We start from the raw sequence: 20,574 nt of genomic DNA on the forward strand, positions 1-20,574 counted from the left end.
TTGTGTTCTTGTGCAAGACACATTACCGTAATTGTTCAGGACGGCATACAATGTGCCTCCCGTTTGTTGTTCAGTGAGTTAGTCACTAACTACTACAAGGACTAGAAGGAGACCCCGCCTCCAAATGACTGGCTGTTCATAACCTCAGCAAACAAACAAACAGACAGGGATTATAATTGTCTGGCATTTCCTGGATTACACAGACATTTTTGGACCTAGCATAATACTTCATTTAAACTAGAGAAATGAACTAAAGAATCAATCAACAAAATCTGTGTATATTGATTTAATCTTTGAGACAATAATTAACTTAAGCCGTTTCTGCCCATTTTAATTATTTAACAGCATTTTAAAGTATCTATTTCAGTGCTCAGTGATAGGGTAAAACTTTTCTGTGTACATTGCAAAAATGTGCTAAATTATATGATAAATAATAGTGAGTTAGGTTTGATGTTACATAATTCCTTAAAGTGGTGAGAAAGTTGTTGTTGATAGTTTTACACAAAATGTACGAAGTAAATGATATATAGGATCAAATAGAACTTAATGATTTGAATGAGGAACATGATATTTAAGAAGTTGATATTTACCTTTTGCTATCTGATTGTGTCATTTTAATTAACAATTGATTTTGTTGAGGTATACGTAGACAGGTATATACCAAAAAAACAAAACTCCTGAAGGAAGATACTGTATCGTGATTCCTCTCCCGGAGGTAAAATAAGATACTGTTTATTGATTCCGAGACCTCCTGGAGGAAGATACTGTATCTTGATTCCTCTCCTGGAGGTATAATAAGATACTGTTTATTGATTCCGAGACCTCCTGGAGGAAGATACTGTATCTTGATCCCCCTCCAGGAGGAAAATTCTACTTCTTGATTTCTCTCCTGGAGGAAGATACTTATCTAGATTCCCTTCTGGGAGGAAGATACTATATTTTGATCCTCCTGCTGGAGGAAGATACTGTATCTTTATCTCCCACACGGAAGATACTTTTTCTTGATCTATCTCCTGTATTTTGATTCTTTCCTGAAGAAGGATACTGTATCTTATGTCTTAAAGGGAGCATTATGAAAAACAAATATCTTCCCCATACAAATCATGCTAATCCAAATTGACAAGGTTATAACTAATTAGTAAACAGACTTCTGACACCAAACATCATCTGTTTACAGCATCCTACTGAATGTTGTGGTGTGACTTTAGCTCAATGTCTGCAAATGGGTCTTTGTGTCAGTATAACATCTGCCTCTGTGACAACACATCTGTCTGTTTGTCTTTGTCACAATATGTCTGTGACAATATGTCTGTCTTTGTGACTAAATGTTTGCCTTTGTCACATTATATCTGTCTTTGTGACTAAATGTTTACCTTTGTGACAATATGTCTGTCATTGTGACAATATGTCTGTCTTCGTGACTGAATGTCTGTCTTTGTCACAATATGTCTGTCTTTGTGATGAAATGTATGTCGCCGTGACAATATGTCTGTCTTTGTCACAATATGTCTGCTGTCTTTGTGATGAAATGTATGTCACCGTGACAATATGTCTATCTTTGTGACGAAATGTCTGTCGTAGTGACAATATATGTCTTTGTGACTGAATATCTGTCTTTGTCACAATATGTCTGTAGCTATATGTCTGTCTTGGTGAAAAAATATCTGTATTTTTTACACGTGTCCATCTATATACCAGCGCATTTGTGACAATATACCAGCACTGTGTGACAGTATACCAGTACACATGTGAAAGTATACCGGTATATGTGTGACAAAATACCTGTACGCATGTGACAATATACCAGTATACGTGTGTGACAATATACCAGTATACGTGTTACAATGTACCAGTACATGTGTGACAATATACCAGTTTACGTGTGACAATATACCAGTACACGTGTGACAATATACCAGTACACGTGTGACAATATACCAGTACACGTGTGACAATATACCAGTACATGTGTGACAATATACCAGTACACGTGTGACAATATACCAGTATACGTGTTACAATATACCAGTACATGTGTTACAATATACCAGTACATGTGTGACAATATACAAGTATACGTGTTACAATATACCAGTACATGTGTGACAATATACCAGTACATGTGTGACAATATACCAGTACATATGTTACAATATACCAGTACATGTGTGACAATATACCAGTACATATGTTACAATATACCAGTACATGTGTGACAATATACCAGTACACGTGTGACAATATACCAGTACATGTGTGACAATATACCAGTACACGTGTGACAATATACCAGTACATGTGTGACAATACACCAGTACATGTGTGACAATACACCAGTACACGTGTGACAATACACCAGTACATGTGTGACAATATACCAGTACATGAGTGACAATATACCAGTACACGTGTGACAATATACCAGTACACATGTGACAATATACCAGTACATGTGTGACAATATACCAGTACACATGTGACAATATACCAGTACATGTGTGACAATACACCAGTACATGTGTGACAATATACCAGTATACGTGTGACAATATACCAGTACACGTGTGACAATATACCAGTACATGTGTGACAATATACCAGTACATGTGTGACAATATACCAGTACATATGTTACAATATACCAGTACATGTGTTACAATATACCAGCACATGTGTTACAATATACAAGTACACGCGTACGTGTGACAATATACCAGTATATGTGTGACAATATACCAGTACATATGTTACAATATACCAGTACATGTGTGACAATATACCAGTACATGTGTGACAATATACCAGTACATGTGTGACAATATACCAGTACATGTGTGACAATATACCAGTACATATGTTACAATATACCAGTACATGTGTGACAATATACCAGTACATGTGTTACAATATACAAGTACACGTGTGACAATATACCAGTACATGTGTTACAATATACCAGTACATGTGTGACAATATACAAGTACACGTGTGACAATATACCAGTATATGTGTGACAATATACCAGTACATGTGTGACAATATACCAGTACATGTGTGACAATATACCAGTACATGTATAACAGTATACCAGTACATATGTTACAATATACCAGTACATGTGTGACAATATACCAGTACATGTGTGACAATATACCAGTACACATGTGACCATATACCAGTACACGTGTGACAATATACCAGTACATGTGTGACAATATACCAGTACATGAGTGACAATATACCAGTACACATGTTACAATATACCAGTACACATGTGACAATATACCAGTACACATGTGACAATAATTTATACCAGTACATGTGTGACAATATACCAGTACAAATGTTACAATATACCAGTACATGTGTTACAATATACCAGTACATGTGTGACAATATACCAGTACACGTGTGACAATAATTTATACCAGTACATGTGTGACAATATACCAGTACACGTGTGACAATATACCAGTACACGTGTGACAATACACCAGTACATGTGTGACAATATACCAGTACATGTGTGACAATATACCAGTACACATGTGACAATATACCAGTACACGTGTGACAATAATTTATACCAGTACATGTATGCTACTGCTGTATCTCCTGTGACAGGTTGGTTGATAGGTCTGACATCAGAGCATCTGACAAAAGGCATGGGCCCAACTGAAGTTGTTGTCACGGCAGCAGCGACCAACAAAATCTCCAACCTCAAGTAGGTCGTCTCTATGGTAACCAGCGATCACTATGACGATAACAAAAGGATGTACTAATTACTTATAGCATAGTACTTCCTTGACCCATAAACTGAAGATATGTTTATACCATATCATACTTAAAACATAATGTTTTACTATTTCTCTAATTATCACAAAAATTATGAGATCAAAGAAAATAACACATTTTAGTAATTTATTTCAGCAATCACATTATATTTGATGTTATTAATCATACATTTATAAATGACTAAAAATTCACGTAGTGGTTAGAATGCTAACACAATTGTGTACACACTCTAACAAATTTTGTTGATTTTATAATATCTATTTTAATTCTTGTCCATTCATTTTGTATTTTATTTTTAGTTGTGTCAATGACTTCTTTTTTTTCAATTTGAGTAATTAAAAAAAATTCAGCAGTTTTGATTCTTCATATAGAGTAGATTTTGAGATAAGATATGCCTTTTTTGGGCTGACACAACTTTTTCAATTTGTTATGAATTTTTATTTTCAAATATCTACATTCATCTTTTAAGCTCAAAGTTCATTGAGCATATTTGTATCTTTTATCTGAGTGTGATCATGCAGTTTGAATCCTGGGACAGATACATTCTATTTTCTGTTTTAATGATTTTAAAAACATGGAGGATTTAAATATTACAAAAATGAAAAGTTCTGACATGTTGATTTTTTGTGCCTAATGATATTAGTATTATTATATGATATATATATTGAAATCTGATATTCAGGATACAGGATGTTGTTTGTTATCTTTCTCGTCTAGAAAATTAGGTACATATGTATTAGGGTCCTAATATGTCTCTGATTCAATTGACTAATTAAAAAAAGTCAAACATTTAAGATAGAAGAATCTTTAACACCAGCAGGTATATTTAAAGATAAATAATCTATATATATATATGTGTCATCTTTCTCTGTCCAGATATACTTACATTTGTCTCTGAATGGTCAAATATACATGACAATTGTACACTGTACTCTGTTTGTGAAAAATAAGATTGCGGTTTGTGTTCAAAGGAATCCTTGTTAGCATGCCATGAAATTATCTCAAGGTTCATTCTACAGTAACAGACTTTGTTACTTAGATGTCGAAAACATAATTTGTAAATTAAGTTTACCTGTTCTGTGCTGAAACTAAGACTTTGTAACATTTCCTTATGTCAATATTCCATTATTAAATACATTGATTTATTATTTTTATCTTCCTTATAATCTATTTTATGAAATTCATAAATCCTTTATGTGTATATTTATGTTGAAATTGTATCTATATTTATTTAGGACATGTGTAAATATTGTGTTAAATATATTCAGATCCGAGCTGGATACTCTTCAGCAAAAAGTCATGGACGAGCGGGAAAAGTATCAGCAGACAGCCAACAGTCAGACGGCCATATCAGCCATACCTAACTTCAACATCAACGACAAGTTTGTTCTCAATCGGGAGGACGCTAGCTACACTCTTAGTCTGGAGTTACAGATGCCTATTGATAATGTACTCCTTCAGGTACTCATTCTACTTATTGTATAATAAATATCAAATTTAGTGGTAGTTGAAGGGAAATAGAAGGTATTACCGAGGAAATGTTGGCTAAAATATGTTTTTAATTACAAGAAATTATTGACAAACTGACCATATGAATTGGAGTGACAGTCACAACTAGAACTGGAATCCTCTTATATCCTTAACATGCCTTTTTCGGTGAAATTTTTAATGTGATATCATACGTACACTGGTAAATGCTACCTCCTGAGAAAAAGATTTCCAATCAAACATCAGACCTATATTTGAGAACAGTATACAAGAAGTATTCCCCTGTGAGCACTGATACACATGCTAATGTAGTCAGGAGTCGGGTAGGTCTGTGACACCAGGAAAGTGACAGAACAACACAATGAAATAAAAAGGGAGATAACTCCTCTTTTTGTGATAAAGAGAAAATTGAAAATAATGTGTTGTATATTACTGGTATTTTTATTTGCATGGTAAGGTAATGTTTCTATAATCTTCCATATTCTTATATCTATCATAATCTATCGCTGCACGAAAGGTTTTATGATTTCATTCATGACAAAATAGTGTTATTGATAAAAATGTTCAAATTTCCATATTTTGGTGAAATAAAAATGCCCCATAAAAATAAAATTCAGTTCTGACTTGACTAAAATAGGATTATTATCCCTTTAAACTCTAAACATTTGGGCCATTTTTTCATCCTTATTTTGAAATAATTCTCTCTTTTTTCTTTCCTTTTTTTTTTTTTAAATTGCATGTTTTCTCCAAAAAGTCTAGACATTGAGAAAATTAGCATTGAAAGACATAGTAATTTTTTGCAACTAAGGAAATGGTGGTGCAAAGATCATTCATGTCAATTTTCAAGACAATCATTTCATTATCTCCTGACCGTGTAATATCCCCGTAAAGATTATTGTAAAAGACCTCAAAGAAAATCATCAAAAACAAACATTTGATCTTACAAATTCTACAGGGCTTATCACTATACACATCCACTGATCACGAGTTCCATAAGAATATCTGTAGAGCACTCAGTTCTAGCCATTTGAGCTACCTGGCCACCAGGGCTCAGTCCAGTTCCACTAAATATATTCCACCCTCCTTCAGTAAAGTCTTCGACCTCGACGACACACATAAGACCCTATACCACCTCATTGGGTATTTGGTTTGGTGCCAAATGTACCATGGCCAGGAGAGGAAACATGCAACGACCAGACAGGACCTCCGAAATTTAGACAGACACTCTAACCATTTTACCTACCTGGCCACCAGGGCTCAGTCCAGTTCCACTTCATTCCTCCTCCTTCAATAAAGTCTTAGACCTCGACGACACACATAAGACCCTATACCACCTCATTGGGTATTTGGTTTGGTGCCAAATGTAACAGGAGAGGAAACATGCAACGACCAGACAGGACCTACGAACTTTAGACAGACACTCTAACCATTTTACCTACATGGCCAACAGCGCTCAGTCCAGTCCAGTTCTGCTACAATAATGTATTAAAGTCACTTAACTGTCGAGTCAATTGATTCTTCGTCTTCTTTATTTTTCATCATATTCATTATATCTCTTGATGGCAGCAAGGCCTTGCGGTAAATGTCTTTTTTATACTAAATAATTTTATGTAATTATACAGATAAACAAGATTTTAGATTAGTTTTACCTGTATTACTTACTCTTTTGTTTGCGATACAGAGTGATGTGCCCATAGATTTACTTGATGTGGAGAAGAACTCAGCAGTAGTCAGCTACAGTTCCTGTAACCCAGAGGTCAGTAACTGACAGATCCTAATCCAAGTCCTACCATGATATTTAACATTGTCATAGCATATAATTGTTTATACAATGTTACACAGTATTATTATTATATTGGAACCTTGAAGCCTTGAAGGTTCCGCAGTAAAATTATCAACAAAGTTCCAGCAGGCATATTATGATAAAATTTAGAAAAATGGAGAATATTATACAGAAAATCATATTTTTAAACTTCCAAAACTTTAGGATGGTAATTTTCTGCTGGCAACATACCGTTGTCCAAGCGAACACAACACGACTGGAGTTGAAGATACGTTCCATTGAGGGCCAGTATGGAACCCTGCAGGCCTATGTCACACCCCGTGTCCAGCCAAAAACCTGCCAGGTCTGCCAGTATCAGATTAAACCTCTGTCACTGCACCAGCGGACACATGTGTTTGATGACACCAGGTAAAGGAGACTTTTTAAGTTTGATTGGTAGTAAACTAACCTTCAGTTGTGAAGACTGCATTCTATTGGTAAAGAAAGGATGTTGTACTATGTGGGAGTTTGTGTCTCTGGAATTCATCCCTGATATCAGACATTGTAGGGTTATTCAAACACCTTTGTCAGACCTTCAGTAAATATTGAATTCCCAGTATTTAAATGACTTTAATCTGTCTCATAACACACCATCTAAAAATCTGTTTAATCAGCTGTTCTTCTACATATTAATAGTAAAATACTGTCTCATTGAATTGGTGTGGAAAAGTGAACTTAATTGATACAAGATAAAATATAAGCTGATTTATAACATGGTAGTCGATCTGTGATAAGTTGAGGGTTTTTACTGATAATCGGTTCCCATCAGTATTTCAGATAGTCCTGTAATAATATAAAGTCTATGATTGCTCATGACTGACAGTTTGTATGACATACCTAAGTCTATAAGTACTATGCTGTTAACAATACTGCACCATGCACATATCCATATTGTCTTATTAATTAACCTGGAGAATTGATGGGGTCTTCAAGTGTTTCACGAACTTTTACTCATAATTGACAAGAATGTATTGTTAGTTTGATGTTCAAATTAATATCATGAACATGTCATCAAAAGTACAGAGACAATTTAAGACATTTATACCACAAGAACCCTGTTTATCCTGTATGTGGCATTGTATATCCTAATACTTAGTTATTTTCTGGAAAATAAACATTTACATCTGGTTTCTCATCTGTTATTTATCATGTGCGATTTCCAGGCCTCTGAATACCGTCAAGTTGACAGGACAGTTTAGTCTGGCAGAGATGCATTCCTGGGTGTCCTTCTGTCTACCAGAACTCCCCGAGAGAACCCCGCCTGGTGATGTGCTGACCTTCCACTTTGTATCAACATTCCTCGACACCTTACTCGAATGTGAATACAAGTAAGCAATACATATAGTTCTCTACATACCCTAATGAAGAACAGGTTAAAATGGAAAAGAAGAGCTAGTCTAAATAATTTAAGAAAAGCTATAAATTAAGATACTCAGTAGTGAGTTGGTGAAGTGGATATTATACCGACAATTTTTCATCAAGGTGACTGGGATTTGATTCTCTGATCAGACATGAGGGTTTTGCCTGTGTCACATTGTTGCCCCTAGTTTACAGCTGTCCTGTTGACCTGGTTTACACTACTAGAACGCCTGTTTTTACTGATATTTTCTTTTGTTTACAGGAAAGGCCAGGCGGTATTTAAGTCTGACAATATTTCAACAGTTTCAATCCTTAAAGATGTCCTTACCAAGGAGGCAACAAAGAAGAAGATCCGACTGGATATCACATATGGTAATCAGTACAGCTGGGTAGTTAACATGACTGCTCAGTTCAGCTCTATTAGATTTACCGGGGTATATTAATTCTTAAAATTGTCTATTCAAGCACTGAAGAGGGGAAATCCATTGTCCAAGTATGCAACATGCATCATTGGATACTAAGTACATTGATATGCTTCTGTAGATGACAGAATCTTATCAAGACAACTTTAATCCAAACTTTTTTGAAACTTTGTGAGTGTAGTCATCCATGACTGAAGTTGTGAACCTGAACTACTTTTTGGAACCCCCCTATTGTTGTGCCCCTTTCTGATAATTGACAGAATCTTGTCTGGATAACTTCTGCTCCAACAGTTTTCATTCAAACTATCCGATGCTTTATGGGTGAAGTCATCTCTTTACTAAGTTGTATTATGGGTGACGTCATCTCTTTACTAAGTTGTATTACAGGTGACGTCATCTCTTTACTAAGTTGTATTATGGGTGACGTCATCTCTATACTAAGTTGTATTATGGGTGAAGTCATCTCTTTTCTAAGTTGTATTATGGGTGACGTCATCTCTATACTAAGTTGTATTACAGGTGACGTCATCTCTTTACTAAGTTGTATTATGGGTGAAGTCATCTCTTTTCTAAGTTGTATTATGGGTGACGTCATCTCTATACTAAGTTGTATTATGGGTGACGTCATCTCTTTACTAAGTTGTATTACGGGTGACGTCATCTCTGTACTAAGTTGTATTATGGGTGACGTCATCTCTATACTAAGTTGAATTATGGGTGACGTCATCTCTTTACTAAGTTGTATTATGGGTGAAGTCATCTCTTTTCTAAGTTGTATTATGGGTGACGTCATCTCTATACTAAGTTGTATTATGGGTGAAGTCATCTCTTTTCTAAGTTGTATTATGGGTGACGTCATCTCCTTACTAAGTTGTATTATGGGTGACGTCATCTCTAACCTAAGTTGTATTATGGGTGACGTCATCTCTTTACTAAGTTGTATTATGGGTGACGTCATCTCTTTACTAAGTTGTATTATGGGTGACGTCATCTCTATACTAAGTTGTATTATGGGTGACGTCATCTCTATACTAAGTTGTATTATAGGTGACGTCATCTCCTTACTAAGTTGTATTATGGGTGACGTCATCTCTTTACTAAGTTGTATTATGGTTGACGTCATCTCTTTACTAAGTTGTATTATGGTTGACGTCATCTCTTTACTAAGTTGTATAATGGGTGACGTCATCTCTTTACTAAGTTGTATTATGGGTGACGTCATCTCTATACTAAGTTGTATTATGGGTGACGTCATCTCTATACTAAGTTGTATTATGGGTGACGTCATCTCTTTACTAAGTTGTATTACGGGTGACGTCATCTCTATGCTAAGTTGTATTACGGGTGACGTCATCTCTATACTAAGTTGTATTATGGGTGACGTCATCTCTTTACTAAGTTGTATTATGGGTGACGTCATCTCTTTACTAAGTTGTATTATGGGTGACGTCATCTCCTTACTAAGTTGTATTATCGGTGATGTCATCTCTTTACTAAGTTGTATTATGGGTGACGTCATCCCTTTACTAAGTTGTATTATGAGTGACTTCATCTCTTTACTAAGTTGTATTATGGGTGAAATCATCCCTTTACTAAGTTGTATTATGGGTGAAGTCATCCCTTTACTAAGTTGTATTATGGGTGACGTCATCTCGATGTCATCTCCTTACTAAGTTGTATTATGGGTGACGTCATCTCCTTACTAAGTTGTATTATAGGTGACGTCATCTCTATACTAAGTTGTATTATAGGTGACGTCATCTCTTTACTAAGTTGTATTATGGGTGACGTCATCTCTGTACTAAGTTGTATTATGGGTGACGTCATCTCTTTACTAAGTTGTATTATGGGTGAAGTCATCTCTATACTAAGTTGTATTATGGGTGACGTCATCTCTATACTAAATTGTATTATGGGTGATGCATCCCTTTACTAAGTTGTATTATGGGTAACGTCATCTCTTTACTAAGTTGTATTATGGGTGAAGTCAACTCTTTACTAAGTTGTATTATGGGTGACGTCATCTCCTTACTAAGTTGTATTATGGGTGACGTCATCTCTAACCTAAGTTGTATTATGGGTGACGTCATCTCTTTACTAAGTTGTATTATGGGTGACGTCATCTCTATACTAAGTTGTATTATGGGTGACGTCATCTCTATACTAAGTTGTATTATAGGTGACGTCATCTCCTTACTAAGTTGTATTATGGGTGACGTCATCTCTTTACTAAGTTGTATTATGGTTGACGTCATCTCTTTACTAAGTTGTATTATGGTTGACGTCATCTCTTTACTAAGTTGTATAATGGGTGACGTCATCTCTTTACTAAGTTGTATTATGGGTGACGTCATCTCTATACTAAGTTGTATTATGGGTGACGTCATCTCTATACTAAGTTGTATTATGGGTGACGTCATCTCTTTACTAAGTTGTATTACGGGTGACGTCATCTCTATGCTAAGTTGTATTACGGGTGACGTCATCTCTATACTAAGTTGTATTATGGGTGACGTCATCTCTTTACTAAGTTGTATTATGGGTGACGTCATCTCTTTACTAAGTTGTATTATGGGTGACGTCATCTCCTTACTAAGATGTATTATCGGTGATGTCATCTCTTTACTAAGTTGTATTATGGGTGACGTCATCCCTTTACTAAGTTGTATTATGAGTGACTTCATCTCTTTACTAAGTTGTATTATGGGTGAAATCATCCCTTTACTAAGTTGTATTATGGGTGAAGTCATCCCTTTACTAAGTTGTATTATGGGTGACGTCATCTCGATGTCATCTCCTTACTAAGTTGTATTATGGGTGACGTCATCTCCTTACTAAGTTGTATTATAGGTGACGTCATCTCTATACTAAGTTGTATTATAGGTGACGTCATCTCTTTACTAAGTTGTATTATGGGTGACGTCATCTCTGTACTAAGTTGTATTATGGGTGACGTCATCTCTTTACTAAGTTGTATTATGGGTGAAGTCATCTCTATACTAAGTTGTATTATGGGTGACGTCATCTCTATACTAAATTGTATTATGGGTGATGCATCCCTTTACTAAGTTGTATTATGGGTAACGTCATCTCTTTACTAAGTTGTATTATGGGTGAAGTCAACTCTTTACTAAGTTGTATTATGGGTGACGTCATCTCCTTACTAAGTTGTATTATGGGTGACGTCATCTCTAACCTAAGTTGTATTATGGGTGACGTCATCTCTTTACTAAGTTGTATTATGGGTGACGTCATCTCTTTACTAAGTTGTATTATGGGTGACGTCATCTCCTTACTAAGTTGTATTATGGGTGACGTCATCTCTATACTAAGTTGTATTACAGGTGACGTCATCTCCTTACTAAGTTGTATTATGGGTGACGTCATCTCTTTACTAAGTTGTATTATGGGTGACGTCATCTCTTTACTAAGTTGTATTATGGGTGACGTCATCTCTATACTAAGTTGTATTATAGGTGACGTCATCTCTATCCTAAGTTGTATTATGGGTGACGTCATCTCTATACTAAGTTGTATTATAGGTGACGTCATCTCTTTACTAAGTTGTATAATGGGTGACGTCATCTCTTTACTAAGTTGTATTATGGGTGACGTCATCTCTTTACTAAGTTGTATTATGGGTGACGTCATCTCTTTACTAAGTTGTATTATGGGTGAAGTCATCTCTATACTAAGTTGTATTATGGGTGACGTCATCTCTTTACTAAGTTGTATTATGGGTGACGTCATCTCTATTCTAAGTTGTATTATGGGTGACGTCATCCCTTTACTAAGTTGTATTATGAGTGACTTCATCTCTTTACTAAGTTGTATTATGGGTGAAATCATCCCTTTACTAAGTTGTATTATGGGTGAAGTCATCCCTTTACTAAGTTGTATTATGGGTGACGTCATCTCTATACTAAATTGTATTATGGGTGATGCATCCCTTTACTAAGTTGTATTATGGGTGACGTCATCTCTTTACTAAGTTGTATTATGGGTGAAGTCAACTCTTTACTAAGTTGTATTATGGGTGACGTCATCTCTATCCTAAGTTGTATTATGGGTGACGTCATCTCTATACTAAGTTGTATTATAGGTGACGTCATCTCTTTACTAAGTTGTATAATGGGTGACGTCATCTCTTTACTAAGTTGTATTATGGGTGACGTCATCTCTTTACTAAGTTGTATTATGGGTGACGTCATCTCTTTACTAAGTTGTATTATGGGTGAAGTCATCTCTATACTAAGTTGTATTATAGGTGACGTCATCTCTATACTAAGTTGTATTATAGGTGAGGTCATCTCTTTACTAAGTTGTATTATGGGTGACGTCATCTCTGTACTAAGTTGTATTATGGGTGACGTCATCTCTGTACTAAGTTGTATTATGGGTGACGTCGTCTCTTTACTAAGTTGTATTATGGGTTAAGTCATCTCTATACTAAGTTGTATTATGGGTGACGTCATCTCTATACTAAATTGTATTATGGGTGATGCATCCCTTTACTAAGTTGTATTATGGGTGACGTCATCTCTTTACTAAGTTGTATTATGGGTGAAGTCAACTCTTTACTAAGTTGTATTATGGGTGACGTCATCTCTTTACTAAGTTGTATTATGGGTGACGTCATCTCTTTACTAAGTTGTATTATGGGTGACGTCATCTCTTTACTAAGTTGTATTATGGGTGACGTCATCTCTATACTAAGTTGTATTACAGGTGACGTCATCTCCTTACTAAGTTGTATTATGGGTGACGTCATCTCTTTACTAAGTTGTATTATGGGTGATGTCATCTCTTTACTAAGTTGTATTATGGGTGACGTCATCTCTATACTAAGTTGTATTATAGGTGACGTCATCTCTATCCTAAGTTGTATTATGGGTGACGTCATCTCTATACTAAGTTGTATTATAGGTGACGTCATCTCTTTACTAAGTTGTATAATGGGTGACGTCATCTCTTTACTAAGTTGTATTATGGGTGACGTCATCTCTTTACTAAGTTGTATTATGGGTGACGTCATCTCTATACTAAATTGTATTATGGGTGACGTCATCTCTTTACTAAGTTGTATTATGGGTGACGTCATCTCTATACTAAGTTGTATTATGGGTGACGTCTTCTCTATACTAAGTTGTATTATGGGTGACGTCATCTCTTTACTAAGTTGTATTATGGGTGACGTCATCTCTTTACTAAGTTGTATTACGGGTGACGTCATCTCTTTACTAAGTTGTATTATGGGTGACGTCATCTCTATACTAAGTTGTATTATAGGTGACGTCAACTCTTTACTAAGTTGTATTATGGGTGACTTCATCTCTATACTAAGTTGTATTATGGGTGATGTCATCTCTTTACTAAGTTGTATTATGGGTGACGTCATCTCTTTACTAAGTTGTATTATGGGTGACGTCATCTCTATACTAAGTTGTATTATGGGTGACGTCATCTCTTTACTAAGTTGTATTATGGTTGACGTCATCTCTTTACTAAGTTGTATTATGGGTGACGTCATCTCTTTACTAAGTTGTATTATGGTTGACGTCATCTCTTTACAGAGTTGTATTATAGGTGACGTCATCTCTATACTAAGTTGTATTATGGGTGACGTCATCTCTTTACTAAGTTGTATTATGTGTGACGTCATCTCTATACTAAGTTGTATTATGGGTGACGTCATCTCTATACTAAGTTGTATTATGGGTGACGTCATCTCTGTACTAAGTTGTATTATGGGTGAAGTTTATCCCTTTACTAAGTTGTATACCTTGGCATACTTTTCATATCCTATTTTCATGCCCGTTTGTAGACAGAATCTTTCTTGTACAACTCTTCCAAGAGTTTTCATCCAAACTCGCCGAAAATCATATATACTCAGCACACTTGTACACTGAGGTTGTGCAACTTTGTTTACTGTTTTTATTGTCTATTTTCCCCCTTATTGTATGTTTAAAAAAGTGTTGTGGACAGAGTGGGAATTGGGTTGATTGGGAGTGGTGTTTTTCTGTAATTATTATTTATCATTTTGTATTACAATTGGTATTTTGTTTATGTTACAATAGACATTGTGGAGGATTCAGTGCCCTATACACTGAATTTGATTCATCCCAAACTTGAATACCAACTATTACTGGCCAAGAAAGTACAACTCATCGATGCCCTTAAGGTAATAACACAGTAACTTCCTGTTTAGTGAAGAATTCCTTTTTATCTTTTGTTAATTTTCAATTACAAACAACTATTATAATTTTTCCTGCTATGACAATAAAAATAAAAGTTCTATTAATAGGAACCCAAGAAGAACTAAAAACTTAACTGTATCAGACAGATGTAGCTTTAGTGTTAGTTTGAATCTTCGTTAATGGGCTCATTTTGAATTAAGAATTAATTAGAACATGTTGTTTTTGCACTACAATGATTAGTGCATCACTAACCCAGGTATTAGATGGTAATTGTTTCTGATCTTTAATACTGTAGACATTCCTCAGTGAATATACCAGAATAAAATACCCATTAAAGGATTCCACTATATACAGTATAGAATATCTTCAGTTGGACCAATTTTTGCGGGGCCGCAGTGGTCAAGAAGTTTAGGTTTCCTAACACTTCATCACTAGCCCTCCACCTCTGGGATGCGATTTTGAAACCCATGTGGGCAGTTACCTGGTACTGACTATAGGCCGGTGTTTTTTTTTTTTTTGTTACTTCGACTTTCCTCCACCTCCAAAACCTTAAATGACCCTGGCTGTTGATAGGACATTAAACAAAATAAACTAAAACCACTTTCTGCTGATAACACTGATACTAGTAACAAATGCATATTATATTCAATAGAAAGATAATTTATTTCTTTATATATAATTATGTTTATTTGACCACAGGAGCTGCAGGTACATGAAAATGACATGAGTTTCATGTCACCAGAATATCGTCAGATCTTGGAAGATGCTGATGCACTCCAGGCCGAGTACAAGCGACAGCCCTGCCATCTGGAAAGACTGTATGGTATCCTTTTACATTGAGTATAGGGACCTTTTATTGATGAATTTTCATAATAATGTCACAAGATTCTTCAAACTGTGTAATTAGTTTTACCTTATGAATAACTGATGCTGACATTTTGAAGCGTTTTTGTAAGCTTAGTGGCTGTTTGCAAGTCATTTTAACATAGAAGCTGCAAATTCCTAAGGTTTAAGTTCAATCCTGAGCAAAATGTCTCATATTTTGACTGACTGATTATCATTGTACAGGTAATTATAGCTCTGTGTTCTGGTGTAGCTGTATCTGTGACTGTCCTCCCTTAGAGAGCGAACATTTATACAACTAGGTACTACTACTTTAAAATGTGGCAGTAAAGTTATGATTATAATTTTACAAAATATACTGGACACATGGAGCTTTTTAGATCTAATGTGTTGATGTTACTAAAAGAAAGGTACAGTTTTAGACTGAAGTAATGATGATATCAAATCAGGACTCTTGTTAGATCTAATTAAAACATTAATTTTACACTTTATTAACATTTGTTTAATTTTGTACTTTTTAGTTAATCAGGATTATTTGTAGAGTTACCAATATAATACATCATAAACTTGACAGAAAAAATATTTCCTTAACTCTGATTAGGAATGATAACTGATCTTTATATAGACAAGTTCAAGTTCAAAGGTCACAACGTAAAGGGCAAGGTGCCCGCTCTCCTTGAAGTCCTGGACAACTATGACCTTCAGTCCCTGGTGCAGTTTTTTGAGTCGGCATAATGACAAGGATATGTTACAGAGATGTGACTATCATAGATATGTTACAGAGATGTGACTATCATAGATATGTTACAGAGATGTGACTATCATGGATATGTTACAGAGATGTGATTGTCATAGATATGGTACAGAGATGTGACTATCATAGATATGTTACAGAGATGTGACTATCATAGATATGTTACAGAGATGTGACTATCATAGATATGTTACAGAGATGTGACTATCATAGATATGTTACAGAGATGTGACTATCATAGATATGTTACAGAGATGTGACTATCATAGATATGTTACAGAGATGTGACTATCATAGATATGTTACAGAGATGTGACTATCATGGATATGTTACAGAGATGTGACTATCATGGATATGTTACAGAGATGTGATTGTCATAGATATGTTACAGAGATGTGACTATCATGGATATGTTACAGAGATGTGACTATCATAGATATGTTACAGAGATGTGATTATCATGGATATGTTACAGAGATGTGACTATCATGGATATGTTACAGAGATGTGACTATCATGGATATGTTACAGATATGTGATTATCGTAGATATGTTACAGAGATGTGACTATCATGGATATGTTACAAAGATGTGACTATCATGGATATGTTACAGAGATGTGATTATCATAGATATGTTACAGAGATGTGACTATCATAGATATGTTACAGAGATGTGACTATCATAGATATGTTACAGAGATGTGATTATCATGGATATGTTACAGAGATGCTACTATCATGGATATGTTACAGAGATGTGATTATCATAGATATGTTACAGAGATGTGACTATCCTAGATATGTTACAGAGATGTGACTATCATAGATATGTTACAGAGATGTGACTATCGTAGATATGTTACAGAGATGTGACTATCATATATATGTTACAGAGATGTGATTATGAAGGACTTAAAACATTTCACCATTCATATACAGTAGACATGATAAGAAAAATGTGAAATGCTGATCTCTTTGCTGGAGTCACTTTTACCTAAAATCCCATGACATTTCATTTGTGAACACTGTAAATAGTATGATTAAGATTTCATGTAGAGAAAGTGCAATTTTACAAACAATGCCATAATAACTTGGCAATTGTTATGCTAAAATCAAACTTTAGTGTTGAGATCCTTTCAAATCATTATACAGATTTTAGCATACCGGTATATTATGTGGAATGTCTTGAAGAAAAACTCTTATTTATCTATCTAGCAATAAGTGCTGGGGACAAAGCATAATCTTCGATTGAAAGAAGGGTTGGGCTTAGTGTAGAGCAATGAAATAACTTGTATTAGCATTGCAAAATATTTGAGAGTAATTCTACAAGTGGAATTTTAGGTCAAAGAAAATGATCTACTGTAAGAAGATCTGTGATATTTGTTGTGCAGCACCAAGTTTTAATTGTACAACAAATGATAGGATCTGTTTGATTTTTTCAGTCCGTCCAAAACAAAGTTTTTTTTTTAGAGATTTATAATTGTATATGTATGTCTATTTATTGTTTATTTATTATGTGTAAATATATATCTCTAATGGTTGCTATTGCAACAAATTTTAAAGACTACCATCCTTGTGCAACAGAGCTGACCAAAATCAATAGACCTACTTTTTTGATAAACTCGTGATAAAGATTTTCTTGATTCTTGTCAGGATATACTTGATATACAATGATCGACTTTCACTTTAAATCATAACATTGAAAAGTATGTCAGCTTATTACTCAGTATAAATGATGAGAGGTTGTTATGTGATATTGTGGAGTATATATATATATATATGTAAACACCCAGTGTTCCAGTTATATATAGGAAGTTCTCTTATTGTTCTAGAAAGAAGAATTAATTGTTTTACTGTGACTTGTTTGTGGCTATAGGTTATCACCAGTACATATTTGGCTGTACAGTATTTGTACTGCACACAACATTTAGGTATACTTATGCCTCAGCTTTGTAACTAGGTTAGTTTTGTGTCATGTTGAAACACAAGTCTAATATGAATTAATTCTAAGTAGTTTGCATGAATGGATATCTATTACTGATACAGTGTTAAGTTTGTGGATTGATATTCTGAACGGATGAATAAAAGTGGATTAATTGTACCTATTTATTGTGTTGAATGTTTTGTTTCAGTCATATATTTTTGTAAAGAAGTATAACCACTCAAGTTCAAATTGCAAGTTAAGTGTCAACATTGAATTAGATTATTTGATAATTAGTTGCCCAAACATCCAACTTTTGGGAGACTTTGTCAAACACAACAAACACAGGATATTTGATTTCAAGGTCTTGTTAGTTCAGACAATGAACTCTTAATAGAAAAGAAATTGTTACTAAAAACAGTTTGATTTCTGTATAAAGTTTTTTTTGTGTCAACAGGTGTGACTAGATAGATGTAACTAGATACAGACAGGTATGACTAGATATAGAGAGGTGTGACTAGATATAGAGAGGTGCGACTAGATATAGACAGGTGTGACTAGATGTAGAGAAGTGTGACTAGATACAGACTGCTGTGACTAAGATACAGACATATGTGAATAGATATAGACAGGTATGACTAGATATAGACAGGTGTGACTAGATATAGACAGGTGTGACTAAGATACAGACTGCTGTGACTAGATGTAGACAGGTATGACTAGATATAGACAGGTGTGACTAGATACAGACAGGTGTGACTAGATATAGAGAGGTGTGACTAGATATAGAGAGGTGTGACTAGATACAGACAGGTGTGACTAAGATACAGACAGATGTGAATAGATATAGACAGGTATGACTAGATATAGACAGGTGTGACTAAGATACAGACTGCTGTGACTAGATGTAGACAGGTATGACTAGATACAGACAGGTGTGACTAGATACAGACAGGTGTGAATAGATATAGAGAGGTGTGACTAGATACAGACAGGTGTGACTAGATACAGGCAGGTGTGACTAGATACAGGCAGTTGTGACTAGATATAGACAGGTGTGACTAGATATAGACAGGTGTGAATAGATATAGAGAGGTGCGACTAGATATAGACAGGTGTGACTAGATGTAGAGAGGTGTGAATAGATATAGAGAGGTGCGACTAGATATAGACAGGTGCGACTAGATATAGACAGGTGTGACTAGATGTAGACAGGTGTGACTAGATGTAGACAGGTGTGAATAGATATAGAGAGGTGCGACTAGATATAGACAGGTGCGACTAGATATAGACAGGTGTGACTAGATGTAGACAGGTGTGACTAGATACAGACAGGTGTGACTAGATACAGACAGGTGTGAATAGATATAGAGAGGTGTGACTAGATACAGACAGGTGTGACTAGATACAGACAGGTGTGACTAGATACAGGCAGGTGTGACTAGATATAGACAGGTGTGACTAGATGTAGACAGGTGTGAATAGATATAGACAGGTGCGACTAGATATAGACAGGTGCGACTAGATATAGACAGGTGTGACTAGATGTAGACAGGTGTGACTAGATACAGACAGGTGTGACTAGATACAAACAGGTGTGACTAGATACAGACAGGTGTGAATAGATATAGAGAGGTGTGAATAGATACAGACAGGTGTGACTAGATACAGACAGGTGTGACTAGATACAGGCAGGTGTGACTAGATATAGACAGGTGTGACTAGATATAGACAGGTGTGAATAGATATAGAGAGGTGCGACTAGATATAGACAGGTGTGACTAGATGTAGAGAGGTGTGAATAGATATAGAGAGGTGCGACTAGATATAGACAGGTGTGACTAGATGTAGAGAGGTGCGACTAGATATAGACAGGTGTGACTAGATGTAGACAGGTGTGAATAGATACAGGCATGTGTGACTAGATATAGACAGGTGTGACTAGATATAGACAGGTGTGACTAGATGTA

The 20,574-nt window shown here is 35.3% G+C and overlaps 1 protein-coding gene across 1 annotated transcript in view; it reads left to right on the forward strand.

Moving 5' to 3' along the window:
* LOC117329201 (Bardet-Biedl syndrome 7 protein homolog) overlaps positions 1–16,949 on the forward strand; it is a 30,045-nt gene extending 13,096 nt beyond the window's left edge. The window contains 10 exon segments of the mRNA XM_033887015.1: positions 3,625–3,724; positions 5,064–5,256; positions 6,965–7,039; positions 7,271–7,303; positions 7,305–7,474; positions 8,269–8,433; positions 8,727–8,836; positions 14,964–15,067; positions 15,783–15,906; positions 16,528–16,949. Of these exon segments, the coding sequence (XP_033742906.1) occupies positions 3,625–3,724; positions 5,064–5,256; positions 6,965–7,039; positions 7,271–7,303; positions 7,305–7,474; positions 8,269–8,433; positions 8,727–8,836; positions 14,964–15,067; positions 15,783–15,906; positions 16,528–16,661 (1,208 nt within the window). The 3' untranslated portion in view covers positions 16,662–16,949.
* Positions 16,950–20,574: the final 3,625 nt, after the last annotated feature.

Source organism: Pecten maximus, chromosome 6, assembly GCF_902652985.1.
Source record: "Pecten maximus chromosome 6, xPecMax1.1, whole genome shotgun sequence".
In the NCBI taxonomy this organism is placed as follows: Eukaryota; Metazoa; Mollusca; class Bivalvia; order Pectinida; family Pectinidae; genus Pecten; species Pecten maximus.